Here is an 18187-nt window from a genome sequence, read left to right on the forward strand (position 1 = left end):
CATAAAGTTTATTGAGTTGGATCACGTGATGTTCGGGTGGCGAGCGTCAGACAAGGTCACGTGATTTCAGGTTAGGGAACATAGGGAACATCGATGCTCACTGGTTTTTGCGTTGCATTGTGGGAATTTTTAGGGAACGAACGTTCCAGTGCACTGAACGGATTTTGCGATTGAGACAGCCCTTAAAATGCCCGACTCCCTGATCAGTGCCCTGACTACTGAACAAGGGAGCTGATTGAGACACACGGAAAGTTTTTTGACCGTGTGAATCGGTTGTGCTAATGTTAAGTTCGTTTTTTGTTTATTTGTTATGAAAGTTGAAGTTTTGTAAAGTATATTTGTCTTTATTTGGTTTATGTGCCACGATAATAAATGGACTGGCATATTCAACTTCATACTGAGAAATGCACAATACATTTGTTTGTTTTTTAGCAAGCCTATGCACGCGTCAAATTCAGGACCTATAACTCCTTCCCCGTCGTTACAGCTGTTGTTAAAGATAAATAACAAAACAAATGTTGCAATAGTAAATTTGGTTAATTTCATATGTGTTGTAACAAAAGTCAATGTGTTATAAGCAAACAGATCGTTCACAACAGATGATTCAACCGGAGAACACCTGCAAAAAAGAACCAAAAAAGAAAACTTGAACTTGATTTAACATTCAATGAGGAGATAAAGGTATGAATCATGCTTTCGCTCTTTGTACAACAACATCAATAAAACACTATTGAATTTATAACAATTTCAGTCTAGTTGCTAATCTCTGACTTTCATCATACAGCAAAAATACATTAAAATGACTAAGATAAGGGTTCTTAGTAATAGTTTCTGATGAGGATTTGAGACACAAATTTATGTTACAAGCCTTGTAAGATTTGGTTTTGGCAATTTTTGTGCAAATGTAAAAATGCTTTACTGGAATGGGAATAGCTCAATTCAACGTAATAATGGCACTTCTCCTAGATTTTCATTAAAGCGTGCCGTAAGACAAGGTTGTCCCATGATTGGCTGTAATGATCAACACTGCAAAAACAGTTAAAGAAACCTTTGATGCAACATAAGCAGATCTAAATGCTGTAATCTAGTTTTTTTGTTTGTTTTATTATTTATTTAATTGCATTGATTGAAAGCATGTCATTTTTACAACTAGCCCATAAACATATTGGTAACAACTTACAATAAGGTTGTATTAGTAAACATTGGTAAATGCATTAACTAACATGAACAAACATTGAACTATATAGTTTTTCAACAGGCATTAATTGTTAGTTAATATCAACACAGTTTTTTGTGTTATTTAACCTCCTAAGACCTGGATGAAACTTTTTTGATTGTTGCACCATAAAACTTAATTCTGTGTGACTGGAACCTGTTATACACAAACATGGACGAATACACTTTTTTTTACAGGTTATTATATTTATTGGTTCTTCCTAACCCCAAAATAGCTGGTAGAAATATGAAAAAAATATATTAGGAGGTTAATGCAGTAATTAATGCTAAAAGGTTTTAATGCTGGATTTTAAATTTCGGATAAATGTATTATTAAATGCAAAAAATTGACAAGAACTAAGATTGATAAATTCTGTACAAGTATTGATCATCGTTAGTTCATTTATAACGCATTAACTAATTGTTAACAAATACAACTTTATTGAAGTGTTATTTATAAAATGATTAAAGGAACGCTTTTTAGCATTATATTTGACCTCAGAGTCAGGGCACATAATGTTTGCCGCCACCCTATTGGTAAATCAAGATAAAAACATTAACGGACTTTGAAAATGACTTTGAACTATATTTGTGTACACAGTTACTCTTTGACCATGCACAATGATGACGCCAGCGCTGTTGCATATCCTCCAACTCATACGATTGTTTTGGTCGTTTGTATATCCAGCTGCAGCCCCGCAGCCCCACGATTCAGGGCGCTCGTTTCAGGGCGGAAGTCGAACCATATATGGTTTGGCGAACCGGTCTTACTAGAGTCGTGAAAACAACATTTCTTTGCATATTTATTAATTTTCTCATGGATTTTGGTATAAATACTAAACATTTCGATAATATGGTACTTAAAAACAATAAATGAAAATGCACTAAAGTATATAGCCAAATATAAATATTTTTTATTAACATAAATTTTTATGTAGATAATTAAGTAATGTCACTACATACATTTTCATTTGATATAAAGAAATTACATTTACTTCATGTTCATCATTAGTATCTACTTTAATAAGTATTTGTTACAAAATAAACATGCAGAGCATACTTTTTAAATGTCAAATACACTTTATTTTTTTAGAATTTCAACTACACATTAAATCAAATATATATTTCTTAAGTAAATATTTCTGCACCACAAAAAAAAACAGAACTCCACACTGTAAAATATACTTTGCTGCCTTAAAATTTTTTGTTGAATCAACTCGGATTAACAAATCATTTCAACTTACTATTATTTATCTTGACTAGAGATGAGTTGTTATAACTACAGGTGAGTTGTTATAACTTATAAAATTAAGTTGACTTTTCTCAACTATATTTTATAAGTTGTGAAAACTAATCTCTGTTGACATGACTTGTAAATCTAGGTTGATTTAACAAAATATTTTAACGCAGGAAAGTATTTTTTACAGTGCATGCTGTTATGTTTTTGCAACTGTCCCTCACTTTCGCGTTTGTCCTTTATTATTATATTATTATATTATAATAATAATAATAATAAAAATAATTATTATTATTATTATTATTATTATTATTATTAATCCAATTTTCTGAACAGTGAACAGAGTATCAAATACATATATTAAATATAATGATAGATAAACCGCATTTGTCCTGAAGCGCATGCTTCGGGACCGCCCCCACTTCAGCCCTGAAACGAGCGCCCTGGATCGTGTGGCCTGAATCGTGGTGCTGTGGGGCTGCAGCTGGATCATTTTGGCCTCAAATACGACAGAGGTGTTTACTAAATTAGCGCCCCTACCGGCCACAGGTAAAACTTTATATATTAGGGTATTAAATTTTATTTTGGCGTAGAATTTTGCTGTAATGACATGCATTTGAATATGATTTTCAGTTTAAACTGCCAGGATTAATTGTATTTTATTACACATTACACTATTCAGGCAAATAACGTACCCATTTATTTATTATATGATATAAAACACAGCATACAAAACAATCACAACTTTTTTCAAAAAGTACTTAAAATATTCCAAGTGTACTAATCACTTATACATCCCTATCTGTCGTATTATGGTGCATGCACAAACAAACTATTAGGTCGTAATTTTTTGAGGACAGTCATGAAACAAATGAAAATATGCTTAATTGGTTTTGAAGTTTGAATGCAAATTCCTAAAATGCTGTGTTAGAGCATTACGTTACGGGCATGGGTTCAAAACGGGTATACTGATGAACACGTATACTGATGAAAAAAATATGCTGTGTTGCTGTGGATAAAATGCATTAAAGTAAATGTAATTATATTTGGCCCATGGAAACCATTCATTTGTATTTATATTGTTTTTCAGCAAGGAGCATTAGGCTAATACTTGACATTTTTGTGTTTGTCACTGGATGTCTGATGAAATCCAACAGATGTTTTTAAAGATGAATAACTACACAAATGTTGCAATAGTAATTTTGGTTAATTTCTGGCGTGTGGTACTGGAACTGGAATCCTCTGTGTCATAACAAAAGTCAATATGTAATAAGCAAACAGATCGTTCACAACCGATTACTTAAATGGAGAACACCTGCAAATAAAGAACCAAAGAAGAAAATTTGAGCTTGATCTAACATTCAATGAGGAGATAAAGGTAAGAATCATGCTTTAGCTCTTTGTACAACACCATCAATAGAACACTATTGAATTTATAACAATTTCAGTCTAGACATAGTTGGTCATCTCTGATTTTCATCATACAGAAGAAAGATAAGGATTCTTAGTAACAGTTTCTGAGGAGGAGAGACAGAAATAATTATTTATACTATACCATATAATGTGTTGTATTCTTATTTCTAATCAGGATGGATATCATTGTGATTTCATTGCTCACAGTTTTGCCTTGCCTGTGTAATGCTGGCTCTACAGGTACAGTAAATGAAAAATACCAAGTTTTTGTCTTATTTCGTTATTTTGTGGCTATAGAGCAGTCTGAAATAACCTGTTATAACTTTTATATCACATTAAACAGACAATCTTGCTTTTGGAGCCAACGCTGTTCAGTCCTCCACTTACAATGAATTAGCAGATGCTGATCATGCTGTAGATGGTAACAGAGATTCAAATTACATGTGGGGCTCATGCACTCACACCGGAATAGAAGATAATCCCTGGTGGAGAGTGGACCTCAAAAGTATCTACAGTATTAACAAAGTTATCATCATTAATCGTGGAGACTGTTGTGAAGAGAGGATAATAGGTGCTCAGATCCGCATTGGCAACAGTCTGGATAACAATGGCAACAACAATAAGCTGTAAGGGCTGTTAGTCTTTCTTAACCAATTTGGATCTTTTATAAACTGAATAGATAAAAATATACAGCTTTTCCTTTGAATGTGAACATGTTTTAATAGGACATATATGTCTTAATGTTTGTGTATTCACAGCGCTGAAACTGTTGTGTCCATCCCACTTGGAGGCACACAAACATTTACATTTGACAATATTCTGGGGCAATATGTCAACATCTTTCTACCTGGAACACAAAAAATCCTCACTCTGTGTGAAGTTGAGGTGTATGCAGGTAAAAAACCTGACAGAAGAAAGAAACATATCAATGTGTGAATGACTGTTATTTTATTAACTGGAAGGTAAAATGAATGTCCAGTTGTGCTCCGTGCAAGTTTTTCATTGCTTTAAATATACACTTTTTAATAAAATCCCTGGCAAGAAAAAATGGCCATTATAATTTACTTTGTCAATGAAAGAAGTGTTTTGTTCATTTTTTTTATCCTGAACAGATAACACTAAAGAAGAATTAGGAGATGCTAATCATGCTGTAGGTGGTAACAGAGAATCAAATCAGATGGACTCATGCACTCAAACCAGATTAGAAGGTCATCCCTGGTGGAGATTGTATTGTTACATAAATAAAAAACAATATTGATTCACTGGATCATTTTCACATGTGTTGTCTTTATTTCCATGTGGAACTCTTCTTCACCCTCTGTGCCTTGCACTTCTTTAACATGAAACTATACACAGTGACATCTAGTGGTCAAAATCACTTACTATCATTACATCCCCCTTTCATTAGAAGTGAATATGAAACAAGTACACTTAACATACTTAAAGGAATATTCCATTTTCTTAAAAGAAAAATCCAGATAATTTACTCACCATGTCATCCAAAATGTTGATGTCTTTATTTGTTCAGTCGAGAAGAAATTATGTTTTTTGAGGAAAACATTCCAGGATTTTTCTCATTTTAATAGACTTTAATAGAGCCCAAAAATTAACACTTAACTCAACACCTAACAGTTTTTTTCAACGGAGTTTCAAAGGAATATAAACAATCCCAAACGAGGTATAAGGGTCTTATCTAGCAAAACGATTGTCATTTTTGACAATAAAAATAACAAATATACACTTTTAAAGCACAACTTCTCGTTTAAATCCGGTCGTGATGAGCCAACGTGACCCCACGCAATACGTCATGATGTCAAGAGGTCACAGAGGACGAATGCGAAACTCCGCCCCAGTGTTTACAAGTGTTGAGAACGAGGACCGGGGTGTATTCCAGAAAGCAGGGATAACTTACCATCAGATAAACCCTGAACTCTGGGTTGATCAACCCCAAACTTGCTTACTCTGGGTATGTCGATTCCAAAACATAGTATAAAGGTAATTCAATCAACCCGCTGAAAGTAACCCAGAGTTAACGAGCGCTCACGGTAACAACATAAAGGCATTGTCAATGGATCACAGATTTCACGAGTCATCATGGAAACGTCAGATAACTTAGAAGTTTTTAAATGAGAAATAACATCATAAACCAATACTTTCTGACAAAATCAACGTTTTATAACGTTATATAAGTGCGTGATTACAAAACAGGTAAAATTAATTAATTAATTAATACGGACCTATTTTACCCCATTTAAGTCCAATATTACATGTGTCTCAACGAAAATACACATTATTTAAATATTATTTAAATATATTAATTATATCGAATTAGATTTTTCTCTTACAAAAATTAACAATGGTTTTACTACAGTTAAAAAAAAACATGGTTACAGTAAAACCATGGTAACCACAAAATAACCATGGTTTTGACAACCATGGTTTTCAAAAACCATAGTTAAACCATGGTTAGTGTAGTAAAACATGGTTCCCACAACTTTACATCAGTAAAACCATGGTTAATTTTCGTAAGGGTTGTGGCACATAAAGTGCATAAATCTGTCATAAGGCTTATTTACAGTTTTTTTTTTTAGATATGATTGTGTTGTGTATGCATAAAATGCACTATGATTATATTCACTATATTGTACTTATTTCACTTCTGCTCCTATGGGTGACCCTGTTAAGTTTTTGGACTTTCCACACACTGTATCATAATTTTTAACATTTACTGATAGCTGATAGATTAATGCACCCTCTTTTAATATTTTCAATAATTTTGTGTAATGCTTTTCAGTACACTACACTAAAAATTATCATTCATTTGCATTGGACGATTAGGATCTGCTGTGACAGAAGTGAAGAATAGAAATGTTACATTAGCGCTCATAGTAACATGTTCTAAAATGTCCTGTATTATCTAATATAACCAAATATCTAAATTTCCCTTTGGCTCAAAAACGATAGCTAAGAAAAGCACAAAAGGCCAATTTTAAAGAAAAAAAAGGTGATTTAGAGGGGGCTAAGGATCTGAAGTGCAAGTTTAAGAAACAAATATTATACTATGAAAAATATATTTATAATTTCATTTCATTGTGTACATGATTCTAACTGATAATAGAAAATATCTGACCACTATGCCATGTCTGTGATTCAATGGTGTTTCACCTAATGAAGTCTGTGCTCTGTGTGCTTCACCTATGTCACTCTGTGGGTCAGTGTTAAATCGTGCCTGTGCTTCATGGGTGTCATTCTGTGGGTCATGCACATGCCTATCAGACACTGCAGGCAGGGGTAACTTCTGTCCCTCAGTAATTATTATTATGATAGGCATCATGTGTTTCTATTTGTTACTCATTTACAGTAACATTGCCACATTGTCACTTAAGTAACATAGGTTAAGATTTCTGGCTCAATAATGACAATGTATTTGCACACACATTTATTAGAACTTTAGATTTATCTCAAATTATCTAGTAAGTGAAAGATGAGGTTATTTATGAATTGAAAAAATTGATATGGAAATGTACTTTATTGTTAACATTTATTAACTGATGGAATTGTGTTTCATACATCCACTGATATTTGGAGATATATTAATAATGGACATAATTAAATGTATAGTATTTAGCCCGAACACAAATATGAATCAATTTTGATTAATAATGGACAAAATTAAATGTATAGTAATTAGTTCAATCACAAATATCAATCAATGTTATTAAAAAATATATTTCTTTAAAGAAATATCATAAATTTTTGAAGACAGCAACAAATATTCGCGATTGTAAATGTAATAAAATCAATGCTTTAACATTGTAATATTATGCAAAATATATGCTTCCACGCCTGCTGCAAGCTCATCATAAGTCGCGCATGCGCAGATATCCTCCGGAGCCTCGTTTTATTAACTAAAATGAACTTACCCTGCAACATAACCTGCTCCGGAACAGGTTATCTTCAGAGAGTCAGTTGCTATGGTTACTTACATAACCCGAAAGTTACCTCCGTTTTTGGAACCGAAAGCAGAGGTTATCCGCTTACTTACTCCTAAACTTACCCGGGTAAGTCACATAACCAGCTTTCTGGAATACACCCCCGTTCCTACGTTGTTGTATGTCAACTGATACTAATTAAAGTTGATTGTTTAAAATGGTCCGCAAATGTGCATTTTATATATGTAACACGTGACCTCCCTACGTCACTACGCATTTACGTTAGGTCACGCAGGACCGTATTTAGACGAGAAGTTGTGCTTTAAAAGTGTATATTTGTTATTTTTCTTGTCAAAAATGACAATCGTTTTGCTAGATAAGACCCTTATGCGTCGTTTGGGATCGTTTATAGACCTTTGAAACTCCGTTGAAAAAAACTGTTACGTGTTGAGTTAAGTGTTAATTGTTGGGCTCTATTAAAGTCTATGAAAATGAGAAAAATCCTGCAATGTTTTCCTCAAAAAACATAATTTCATCTCGACTGAACAAAGAAAGACATCAACATTTTGGATGACATGGTGGTGAGTAAATTATCTGGATTTTTCTTTTAAGAAAAAAAAGAAATTTTTTTTTAAAACATACAAAATTGCATTCAGTGAAACCTTTCAAACGTAATATTTTTATTCACTGTAAATACAGAGCAACAATTAAATTATTATCATTGTCCATGTCATCATCACTAACTTAACATGGTTTAGCAATCTCTTATAGATTCAGTCTGTCAGGTTTTTTTAATGTGTCTTGTTGATCTTCTCAGCACATATGTGTGACTGTTTGATATTTGTGTATCTGTATTTGAGTCAGTGTTGCAGTTTTCTTGTTGCGCAGAATGTGGATGAATCAGGCACAACACAGCTTTGATTCTGCTCCTGAATGTTGCTTTGAATCATCTGTTCCTTTTCTTCAACCTTTAGCAAATCACGTCGATTTCTTCTGATTATTTGTCCATCATCCGTTTTCACAGCATATGATCTTGGAGCTACTTCCTGCATAACTGTGGCCTTCTTACTCCAATTCTCATCACCTTTGACTCTGACTATCCATTTCTAAAGGTTGTAGACACTTTGCATTTCTGTCATAGTAGAACTTTTGTTTTTGTTTGAGTTGCTTGAATTTCCTGTTCAACTTGGCATGTCTTGTTTGTGTTAAACAACATGGAAGTGTTGTGCGGAGTTTCCGTTTCATCAGCATTTCGGCTGGAGACACACCACACTCGAGAGATGAGATTCTGTAACTGAGCAAAGCTAGGTAAGGATCAGACTTGCTGTCAGCAGCCTTTTTGAGAATTTGCTTAAGGATATGGACACCTTCTCAGCCTTACCATTTGACTGAGCATATTCTGGACTTGACGTGACATGCTTAAAGTCATATTGCACTGAAAACTCTTGCCACTCTTTGCTGCTAAAGCATGGGCCATTGTCACTGACAACAATCTGGGGTATGCCATGTCTTGCAAAGATTTATTTTGAGTGCATTATCACACACTTTGCAGACATGCTAGAGAGTAAGGCCATTTCAGGGTAATTTGAGTAAAAGTCAATCACCACTAGATAGTTATTGCCTTTCAGATGGAACAGATCCATTCCTACCTTTTCCCAGGGTGCTGTTGGTAAGTCAGGTATTATCATTGGCTCTTTGGTCAGCTTATTTCTGAATTTTTGACATGTATCACACTGTCTTATCCCAGGCCAAAAGACTGTGTCTCTCGCCCGCCTCTTGCATTTTTCGACACCGAGATGACCTTCATGGATTTTGTGCAGCATGTCTTTCCTCAAGCTTTGCGGTATTACAATTCTACTTTGTTTCAGAAGCATGCCATCCACCACACTTAGATCACCTCTAAAATCATAGTACTTTGAACAAGAACCCTTTGGCCATCCAGTATGCATATGATCAATGACGGATAGCAGTTCTGTGTCTTTACTGGTTACCTCCGCTATCAGCTTGGATTTTGCATCTGACACGGGAAGCGTAGAAGACACCAGATTCACATGCAGCTCAACTTCCTCATCAGTTGTGTTCACACAGTTCATTGTGGGTGCTTGTGACAGTGTATCAGCCATCACTAAGTATTTGCCAGGTGTATAAATCAAATTGAGATCGTACCTCTGCAATTTCATCATCAAACGCTGTATTCTTGGTGTCTTCTCATTCAGATTCTTCTTCATTATTGCAACTAATGGACGATGATCTGTTTCTGCAATGAAGGTGGGAAGACCATATACATAGTTATGAAATTTCTCCAGTCCAAAAACTAATCCCAGACATTCTTTTTCAATTTGAGCGTATCGACACTCAGACTCATGGATCTACTTGCATACGCGACGGGTTTCCAAATCTCACAATCAGCTTGCAATAACACCGCACCAAGACCATTCTTTGAGGCGTCCGTAGACACTTTGGTTTTCTTTGTAGGATCAAAAAACTGCAATACAGGTGCAGAGGTCAATGCTGTTTTCAGCTGTTGCCACTCACTCTCATGCTTGTCTGTCCATACAAAGTCAGTTCTTTTCTGTAGGAGTTCTTGCAAGCAAGACGTGTTTGCAGAAAGATTTGGAATAAACTTCCCTATGTAGTTGACCATACCCATCACACGTCATACTCCTCTCCTGTCTGTGGGACTTTTCATTTCTAGTATAGCATTGATCTTTTCAACGTCTGGCTGTATCCCCTGATGTGACAGTTTATCTCCGAGGCAAAAAAGTTCTTGTACACCAAACTGACATTTGTTTCTGTTTAGTTTTAATGCACTCTCTCTGATTTTCTGTAGCACTTTTGTTAGTCAGTCGTTGTGCTCTTGTAGTGAGGATCCCCATATGACAATGTCATCTATGCAGGGACGGATTATGGTGATGATGTGCCCTGGGCACGGATGTCTCAAAGGCCCCCTTTACCAATTTTTTGGGCAACAGCTTTGCACCTGTATGCACAGGGCTCAATATAGTGTTGGTTCGCCTTTGCCTGTTTGCCAAATTTTACAGGATTAACAATGGCACTAATAAGCGGGGAGAGAATTCACACAATATTCTGTACTTTCACACCACAAATTGGTTTATTTATATCTTACCAGTATCTGTCAACATATAACATACTGTACAACATACTCAATCAAAAAGATTCTCCAAATCATATCACCGGAGAATATTCCATAAATATTTTACATTTCTACATTTAGCCGAAATTTCATTTCAATTCATTTCATTTCATGTGTAACTGTTGTTCATCACAGGCATTTAGGGGCTGGACACAGCAAAACTTTTGAACGCGGCTGAAAATGCCTTGAGGATGCCGAATGCCAGCTGTTTTTCAGCCGAGCGCTTTGGTAGCTGTGATACTTCAGCTGTGAGCCGATTGGTTTCTGTGGTAATGTCCCGCCCCTCCTCCACTGTAATTGGACGACTGTGTGAGAACTGACATTGACGAGCGGACCTTTTCACTCAAAGTTGAATATTTTTAAACTCTCGGCGCCGGTTTTCAGCGCATAAAAAACCCGTTAGCTGCTTGCTTATTTGAAAAACGCAGAGTTTCCATTAAAAACATGCGCCAGCCGCAGGTGTAAAAGCTTTGTGTGTCCAGCCCCTTAGCTTAAAAAGTTGGTTTAAATTTACCTTAGCTGAGGGGTATCTTTCTCGATTTCCTCAGAGAAAACGCTTCCACAACATCATCAAAATCCAGTCCCCTTACAAGATCGCATTCAATGGCCATTAAAGACACTGAATTTAGACGTCCTTGACACATTTTACTTCTTAGTTCGTTTTTTACTCTTGTCATTAGAGAAAATGAACGTTCTCCTTCACAGTTGCTGACTGGCAGGGTGAGGAAACCGTTTTTTGAGTAACCGTCTTCTACGCGTGACTTTTATATTACGCAATGCTTTTCACTCGCCTCTAGATGTCCCTCTCAGCAGCGCAGCAATACATTAATATTATTTTTTTGATTTATTTACTAGTTAATACTTTGCAACTGCAAAAAAAATCACATTATTCCTCAATATTTAACAATTTTACTGAAAATAAAATTAAAATATTTATTTGAAAAGAATAGACACAGTAAATTTGACAGGGCCCCCTGCTGGCCCAGTGCCCTGGGCAAGTGCCCAGTAGGCCCGTGCGTTAATCCATGCCTGTATCTATGTAGGCTCTGACTCCATCAACTCCTTCAATTATATTCTCCATCGCTCTGTGAAAAATTTCAGATGCAGAAACAATTCCGAATGGTAGTCTGAGGAAAGAATACCTTCCAAACGGAGTATTGAAAGTACAGTACTTTGTGCTGTCTTCATCCAACCTTATTTGCCAAAAGCCTTGTGAAGCATCTAGCTTTGTGAAGTATTAAGCACCTGACATTTCGGTCATGATTTCTTCACGCTTTGGTATTTGATAGTGCTCACGCCGTGTGATTATTCAGATCCTTAGGATCCATGCACACCCTTAAATCGCCATTCTTTTTCTTTACGCACACCATCGAGTTCACCCAGTCAGTTGGCTCTTCTATTTTTTTAATGACTCCTAAAGTGGTCATTCTGTCTAATTCCTTCTTTAGACGATTTTTGAGCGGTGCTGGTACTCTTCGTGCAGCATGTACAACAGGCTGTGCATTTTCTTTTAGCTGTATTTTGTAAACATGTTGTAAAACACCAAAGCCTTTGAAATCAATATACCTCAGTCAGAATCTTTACAATGTGTTTAATGGGTTGTCTAAGACGTTGAGGTTTTAACTTTACTGGTGACAAAAAAAAAGCTTGAAACAGTATAACTTATTGCACAGACGTAAAATAATTAAACATGTTACCACTCTGACTAAGGCCTGTACAAAGTATTTTAAAAGAAAGTAAAGCTCACTATAGTGTATGAGTTGGGTCTGAGCTCTTGAATGTCTTTTCCTGATTGGCCGTCGATGCTTGAACGTGAACCGTAGATAAAAGACATGGGAAGCGAGGGACTGATCCCTGCCCGTTCCATCATGGGAAGCTGGGGCCAACCGTATGGGATTGTCAAGTTTTTAAATGCTGTCTCTCCACTGTCCAATCACAAGACAGAAATGTAAATAATATTCATGAGGTCAACAAGTACTTATTGGTAGTATGTCCAGGTGCGGTGCTTACCTGGGCGTCTGTGCATTTGTATGGTATATGTAATCAGCAATTGTATCGTCTTCAAAAACAGAAGCATATTTCTGCTTAAAATCTGATCGCATTGCCTGTATCAAAAAAGGACCTGTAAGAGAGATACAGTATATGCAGATCTGAGAACATGTTTTATAATGTATATGACTATTATTTATTCATCATGAGTGTAAATACCCAGTGGGCCTGCCAGCCTGAGAAGAGTAAGAGGGTTTAATGGGTTCATTACAGCACCAATGGCTTTAATCCAAACAGGAACCCAGCGCTCCTGAGCATTTGGTCTTGCCATAAACCCCCACGGTTCCACCAACACCAAGTGCTTCACTCTGTGACAGATTCATTTACAAAATATACTTTATAACTCCCAGTGACTCCCATTGTTTTCAATTCCCCCCTTAGTATATTAAAAATACAAAAACAATCACCTGTTAGGATATTTCATCGCATAAGCCGTAGAAACATAACCTCCAAAATCATGGCCAAGGAGAATCATATGTTCCAATCCGACTGACTGTCTCCAGTCCTCCAGGGATTGGACAAACTGCTCCTCTACTTCTTGGGCATCATTGCCAAAGATTGGTCGACTGCTGCGTCCAAAGCCCAACAGGTCAAGTGCGTATACAGGCCTTCCTTCTTTTGCAATGACAGGAAGTTTTTTAACCCAGAGACCCACACCAGCCCCAAAACCATGCAGTAGCACTAGTGGGATCTGCAGATGTTTAGGACGACCAGTATGCTCGCACAAGTTATTTGTTTCATTAAAGCCCAGAGTCCAGATGAAGTTCCCATTAGATATGGAAACATGTCCTTGTGTGTACTTGACTTTAATGGCTGAAAATTGAATTCAAATCATTTGAATTGTTTTTATAGAAATCATAAAGAAACCAAAAGCATGCACTAAAAATGTGCTCGACCAAATATCATGTAAAGGATAAAATATAAAGTCAGCACTCCTCGTAATGTCACATCCATGTCTTTTTAATACATTTTTAGCTTCAGTGTGCCTAAATGTTATTTACAACACATGATCTCACACACATACCTTTCAGGATTTTATCTTCTGCTTTTTTAAGATGTGCAAGAGAGGTGGGACACCAGGAGGGCAGCCAGTTGGAGATCCATCCTGATCTATAATGTAAAGCAAACAGATATGTATTTGTATGTGAACATTTAAAGTGATCCATGATGTTTTTATCAAGCTTTATATCTGAATATTGTGTCATGAACAGGCAGTGCTAGGATATTTCGAACATGCCACAAGGGTATTTCATAACAAGTGACACATGTCCTATTAAACTTATGTCCATTATACATATGCCATAATAATGTTGAACATAAATGCTTATGTTCTTATTCTCATTAAAGTAACTGATCTGATGTGTGAAAGAGTTTTTTTTTTGTATTATTTAGATATGTGTTTGAACATGCCAGAGATTAGAATTAGATTTTATAAACCGAATCTTTGAAGGCAATCTAAGCATTTCTTTTACAATAAAGGAAATACACTAGTTTCTCAAAGCCTTAATTTTGAAGGTTTTGTACTGTATCATCAAAATATTGACAAATTCAAGGACCATAATTGTCCATGAGACAACTACTGAATTTCACACACAAGATTCACAAAGACAGAATTTACCTGCTTGTTGAAAATACAAGATCTTCTTGATCTGTTCTCATGGTTTCTCTGTGCCGTCATTACTGACACATACTTTTGGTGTGAAAGTGAACTGGCAGTATTAAAATGTGGATGTGGTCAAAGAAGATCCCCAAGGGGCAAAGACAGACCTTTCACCCACTCGTAGAGCGAATAATTTTTTTCTGCATCGCCGAAAGAGGGTGACACAACTGCAATAAGTATTCAACCTCATAGATATCATTTCATCTAACAAAACATTAATTAATAAAATAGCCCTACTTAAATATACTCTTTACCCAAGATGTTTTGGATGTCTCCAAAATACAATAGTTGATGTATTATTCATTTTATTATTGTTATTGTTGTTTAATAATTATTGTTAAAATAAAACTGAATTAATAAATAAAAACTGATAGAAAGCTATCTGAAACTTTCTGTACTGATCAAACTTTTTTTTATTTAGGCTACTAGTAAATGATGCATGAATATAAAGTATAATTTAGTTTTCTACTGTAAGTGTGCACTAGCCTACTATGCAATGAGTAAAAAATACTAACTACAAGTAAATAGGGTGTAGTTAGAGTCCTCTAGCCTACAGTGACATTTAAGAACAACGTGATTTTTGCCCTAGTTGTCAGTTATCATAATAATGACTATAGTTCAAATAATAACATTTAAAAACAAGGGCTCGTCCGGGATTTGAACCCGGGACCTCTCGCACCCTAAGCGAGAATCATACCCCTAGACCAACGAGCCTCCTTCTTCTTTAAAGAGACACAGTATTGTTTCAGCACAAACTTGCCACGTTTACTGTAAAACTTATATTTACGTGTTACTGCCAACATCTGCAACATCTGGTGTGTTTTTACTGCCATCCAGCGGTTACATAGTGAACTACCTTCATCCAGAGCGTGGTGGATTTGTTCCACTCTGACTACCAGCTTGGTTTGTTTTTGTAATGTGCTTATTAACTTATTGTTAAGATTCAAGAATTTTCACAAATAAATTAAATTATACTTTTTTTTGTTGTTCTAATCCATAATTTAGAAATTGTCCTGTATGGTCATGGCTTCGCTCGGAGTTTAGGCTATTGTCCTACTAGCTCTGCTCCGGGACCTCAATGCCAATATGAACGTGGATTTTATATGTTTTAAATTTGCGAGGGCGGAAATTAATGTGAGGGAAATTAATTTACACTTTGAAACTGTAAATCTGATTAATGTTTGGATTTGAATTTGAGGTAAGCTGCTGCTTGTTCCTGGTGCCTGACAGCCTCTGCACTCTGACTGACTGACAGCCTCCATTTCAGTGCTATGAAGAACAATAAAGAATGGCAGAAATGCCTGCAGCCTTCGGATTGAGAAACGGCCAGACAGTAGGCAACTTTTGGAAATGGCCCTGAAAAGACAGGAGGAGTCAGGATCGGAAAAAAGAAAAAAAGAAGAAACTGCGGAATGATGCCCGTACATCACTTGCAGGTAAGTCAATCATGTTTAATCATTCCTAAATAGGGAATGTACGTCACCACAGTGTTGCATTATGGGACGTGGGCGCCATGTTTAGAGGCACCGCCGACCGCTATGCCATTTAATTGTGGGTGTGTTAAGCTAAAACTTGGTAAAATTGAAGAAGAACGGAAGAAATCGAGAAGTTGAAAGAAAAAGAGAAGGGCCCCTATCGGGAGAAACTAAATGCTACTGCCAAAAAACTTGGACAAATAAACAACATAGATCCATATGATTTACTAGCCCAAGACTGGATTACGGATCCAGACGCACTACCTCCGCTTACATATCTGTTATTATTACCTTGTTTTTGCAGTTCTTTATTTACACTTTGCAGGAGTTTAAGAGCTATAAATCCCTTCAAGCTTATAGTAAGATGACACTTCTTCTTTTGGAGTTTTATGACGGTTGGCAAACCAGCTATTTACTGACAATGTGTTAATACCTACGTATCTTAATGATTCTATAAAAAACATTCTCCGTTGTATTCTGTGCGATGAATCAACACATGTTCATAAGATGGCACTTCTGTTTTGGCCAAGTTATTAAAACAAACAAAATGCTAAATATTTAGCTAACGTTATGTTATTTAAAGAGTCACAAGCAGGGTTTGAGCAGTTGCATTTAATAAAAAATATTTGTTACAATCGTCAAAATTGTCTAAATATTTATTTTTATAACTCATGTGGTTAGGGTGATCAGAAATAAATGAATGAATGAATGAATCAATAAATCACTTACATTTACAAGTTAGTTTGACAGTGTTAGCATAAAAACAAGACAATTTAAGTGGTTCTGCTTTTATTAATCACAAATTACTGAATGACTGAAAATGCAGCTCTCGCTGATGCAGGGATTTTTTTAAAAAGTAAACGTTTTTCTCCTGATTGCAGCAGGCAAACCACGCGATCCGCCGTCTTTTCGTCAGCTCCTGCACCGGCTTCCCTAGTTTTTTCCACGAATAAAAGCTGAAAAAACGTATTCCGTTGTTCAGTTTCCTCCCTGAACGATCGTGTGACCTGCTGTGGCAGTTCTTGATCGAGCAGTACTGACCAATCATATCGAAGTTTATTAAAATCTCGACAGAAAATACAAAAACAACCTCCAACACATGAACTCAAATAATGGGGGATAGGACCAGGGGGGCAGGGTTTCATATTTTATTGAAGCTTCCCTGGACGCCGCCATTGCTTAGCGAACACCCATCTGCTGTTAGCATCCCATTGACTCCCATTCATTTTGGCGTCACTTTGACAGCAAATAACTTTACATCTGAGGCGTTTAAAGACTCCATTTGTCCATTAATTATTTCTAAAGAAACACGAAAATGTATAAAAGGCTCCATTACCATGTATCTTACGTTATGTCCCAGTAAAAGCATTTTTTCTAAAAATAGGCTAACGATTGCGTCATAACCTGCGACTTTCTGTCGCACAGTAGAGAAATTACCGTATGGACCGGGAGAGAAGCTCACAGGCAATCTTTTACTGACAATGAGGCAATCGGGTGGACGTGAAGGCATAAAGTCAAGGGAGATTATTATTCAGAATACTAACCAAAATGTGCTCCTGTTCACGCTCGCCGTCTCTGCAAGATTTAGTAGGTGATTCAGAATTCCCGTGGCACGGCTATTAGAAGACTTACAATTGTCAGACAGGTTGCTCACGTGACATCCACGTCATTGAGCTCAGTTTGAGTCTGCGCAGTACGCTCGACACCCAGGAAGTGCGTGCTTCTAATTGACTTCACTTGTCTCCGTTGAATCCAATGGGGTCGCTGTGTCCATTTCTTTTACTGTCTATGGATAGGACGCGATCCTGCAAATCTGCCGGATTACCCATAATGCAACAGGGCGTGACGTCAACTCCACATTCCCTATAAGGGAAATGTGCATGCATCCGAAAAGCTGCTGCCTGCTGCCAATCGTAATGCACCTCGAACTTATATATCTATATTAATCTGTAACTTCAGTGCAAGCTAAATTGAGATTTTACTGTAAAACATTGCATATGCATTTTACAAATAACTGACGCCAGCTGTTACTTTCTTCACTACGTTTCTTTA

At 36.3% G+C, this 18187-nt stretch overlaps 2 protein-coding genes and 1 non-coding gene across 6 annotated transcripts in view; 1 reads left to right on the top strand and 2 right to left on the bottom strand.

Moving 5' to 3' along the window:
• Positions 1–605: 605 nt before the first annotated feature.
• The window catches only part of LOC135779296 (fucolectin-like), a 97742-nt gene continuing 80160 nt past the window's right edge, over positions 606–18187 (top strand). For 2 of the 4 annotated variants that reach the window (XM_073812696.1, XM_073812697.1), the window contains exons 1-4: positions 3717–3830; positions 4041–4105; positions 4209–4491; positions 4624–4760. In XM_073812696.1, the coding sequence (XP_073668797.1) occupies positions 4042–4105; positions 4209–4491; positions 4624–4760 (484 nt within the window). In that variant the 5' untranslated portion in view covers positions 3717–3830; position 4041. Of the gene's footprint in view, positions 682–3716; positions 3831–4040; positions 4106–4208; positions 4492–4623; positions 4761–4977; positions 5133–18187 lie in introns of those variants that run through there. The other 2 variants (XM_065290031.2, XM_065290026.2) reach the window with 2 other exon arrangements.
• On the bottom strand, positions 10883–14901 carry LOC135773636 (1-acylglycerol-3-phosphate O-acyltransferase ABHD5-like). Its single transcript, XM_073812689.1, has 6 exons — positions 14619–14901; positions 14025–14110; positions 13408–13813; positions 13160–13308; positions 12962–13073; positions 10883–12876 (listed from the first exon to the last, which is right to left on the bottom strand). Exons 1-6 carry the CDS (start codon positions 14657–14659, stop codon positions 12678–12680), a joined length of 993 nt encoding a protein of 330 aa, XP_073668790.1. The 5' UTR covers positions 14660–14901; the 3' UTR covers positions 10883–12677.
• trnap-agg (transfer RNA proline (anticodon AGG)) lies at positions 15303–15374 on the bottom strand. The gene has a single exon. It is a non-coding gene; the product is annotated as a tRNA-Pro (tRNA).

Source organism: Paramisgurnus dabryanus, chromosome 19 (genome assembly GCF_030506205.2).
Source record: "Paramisgurnus dabryanus chromosome 19, PD_genome_1.1, whole genome shotgun sequence".
Lineage (NCBI taxonomy): Eukaryota > Metazoa > Chordata > Actinopteri > Cypriniformes > Cobitidae > Paramisgurnus > Paramisgurnus dabryanus.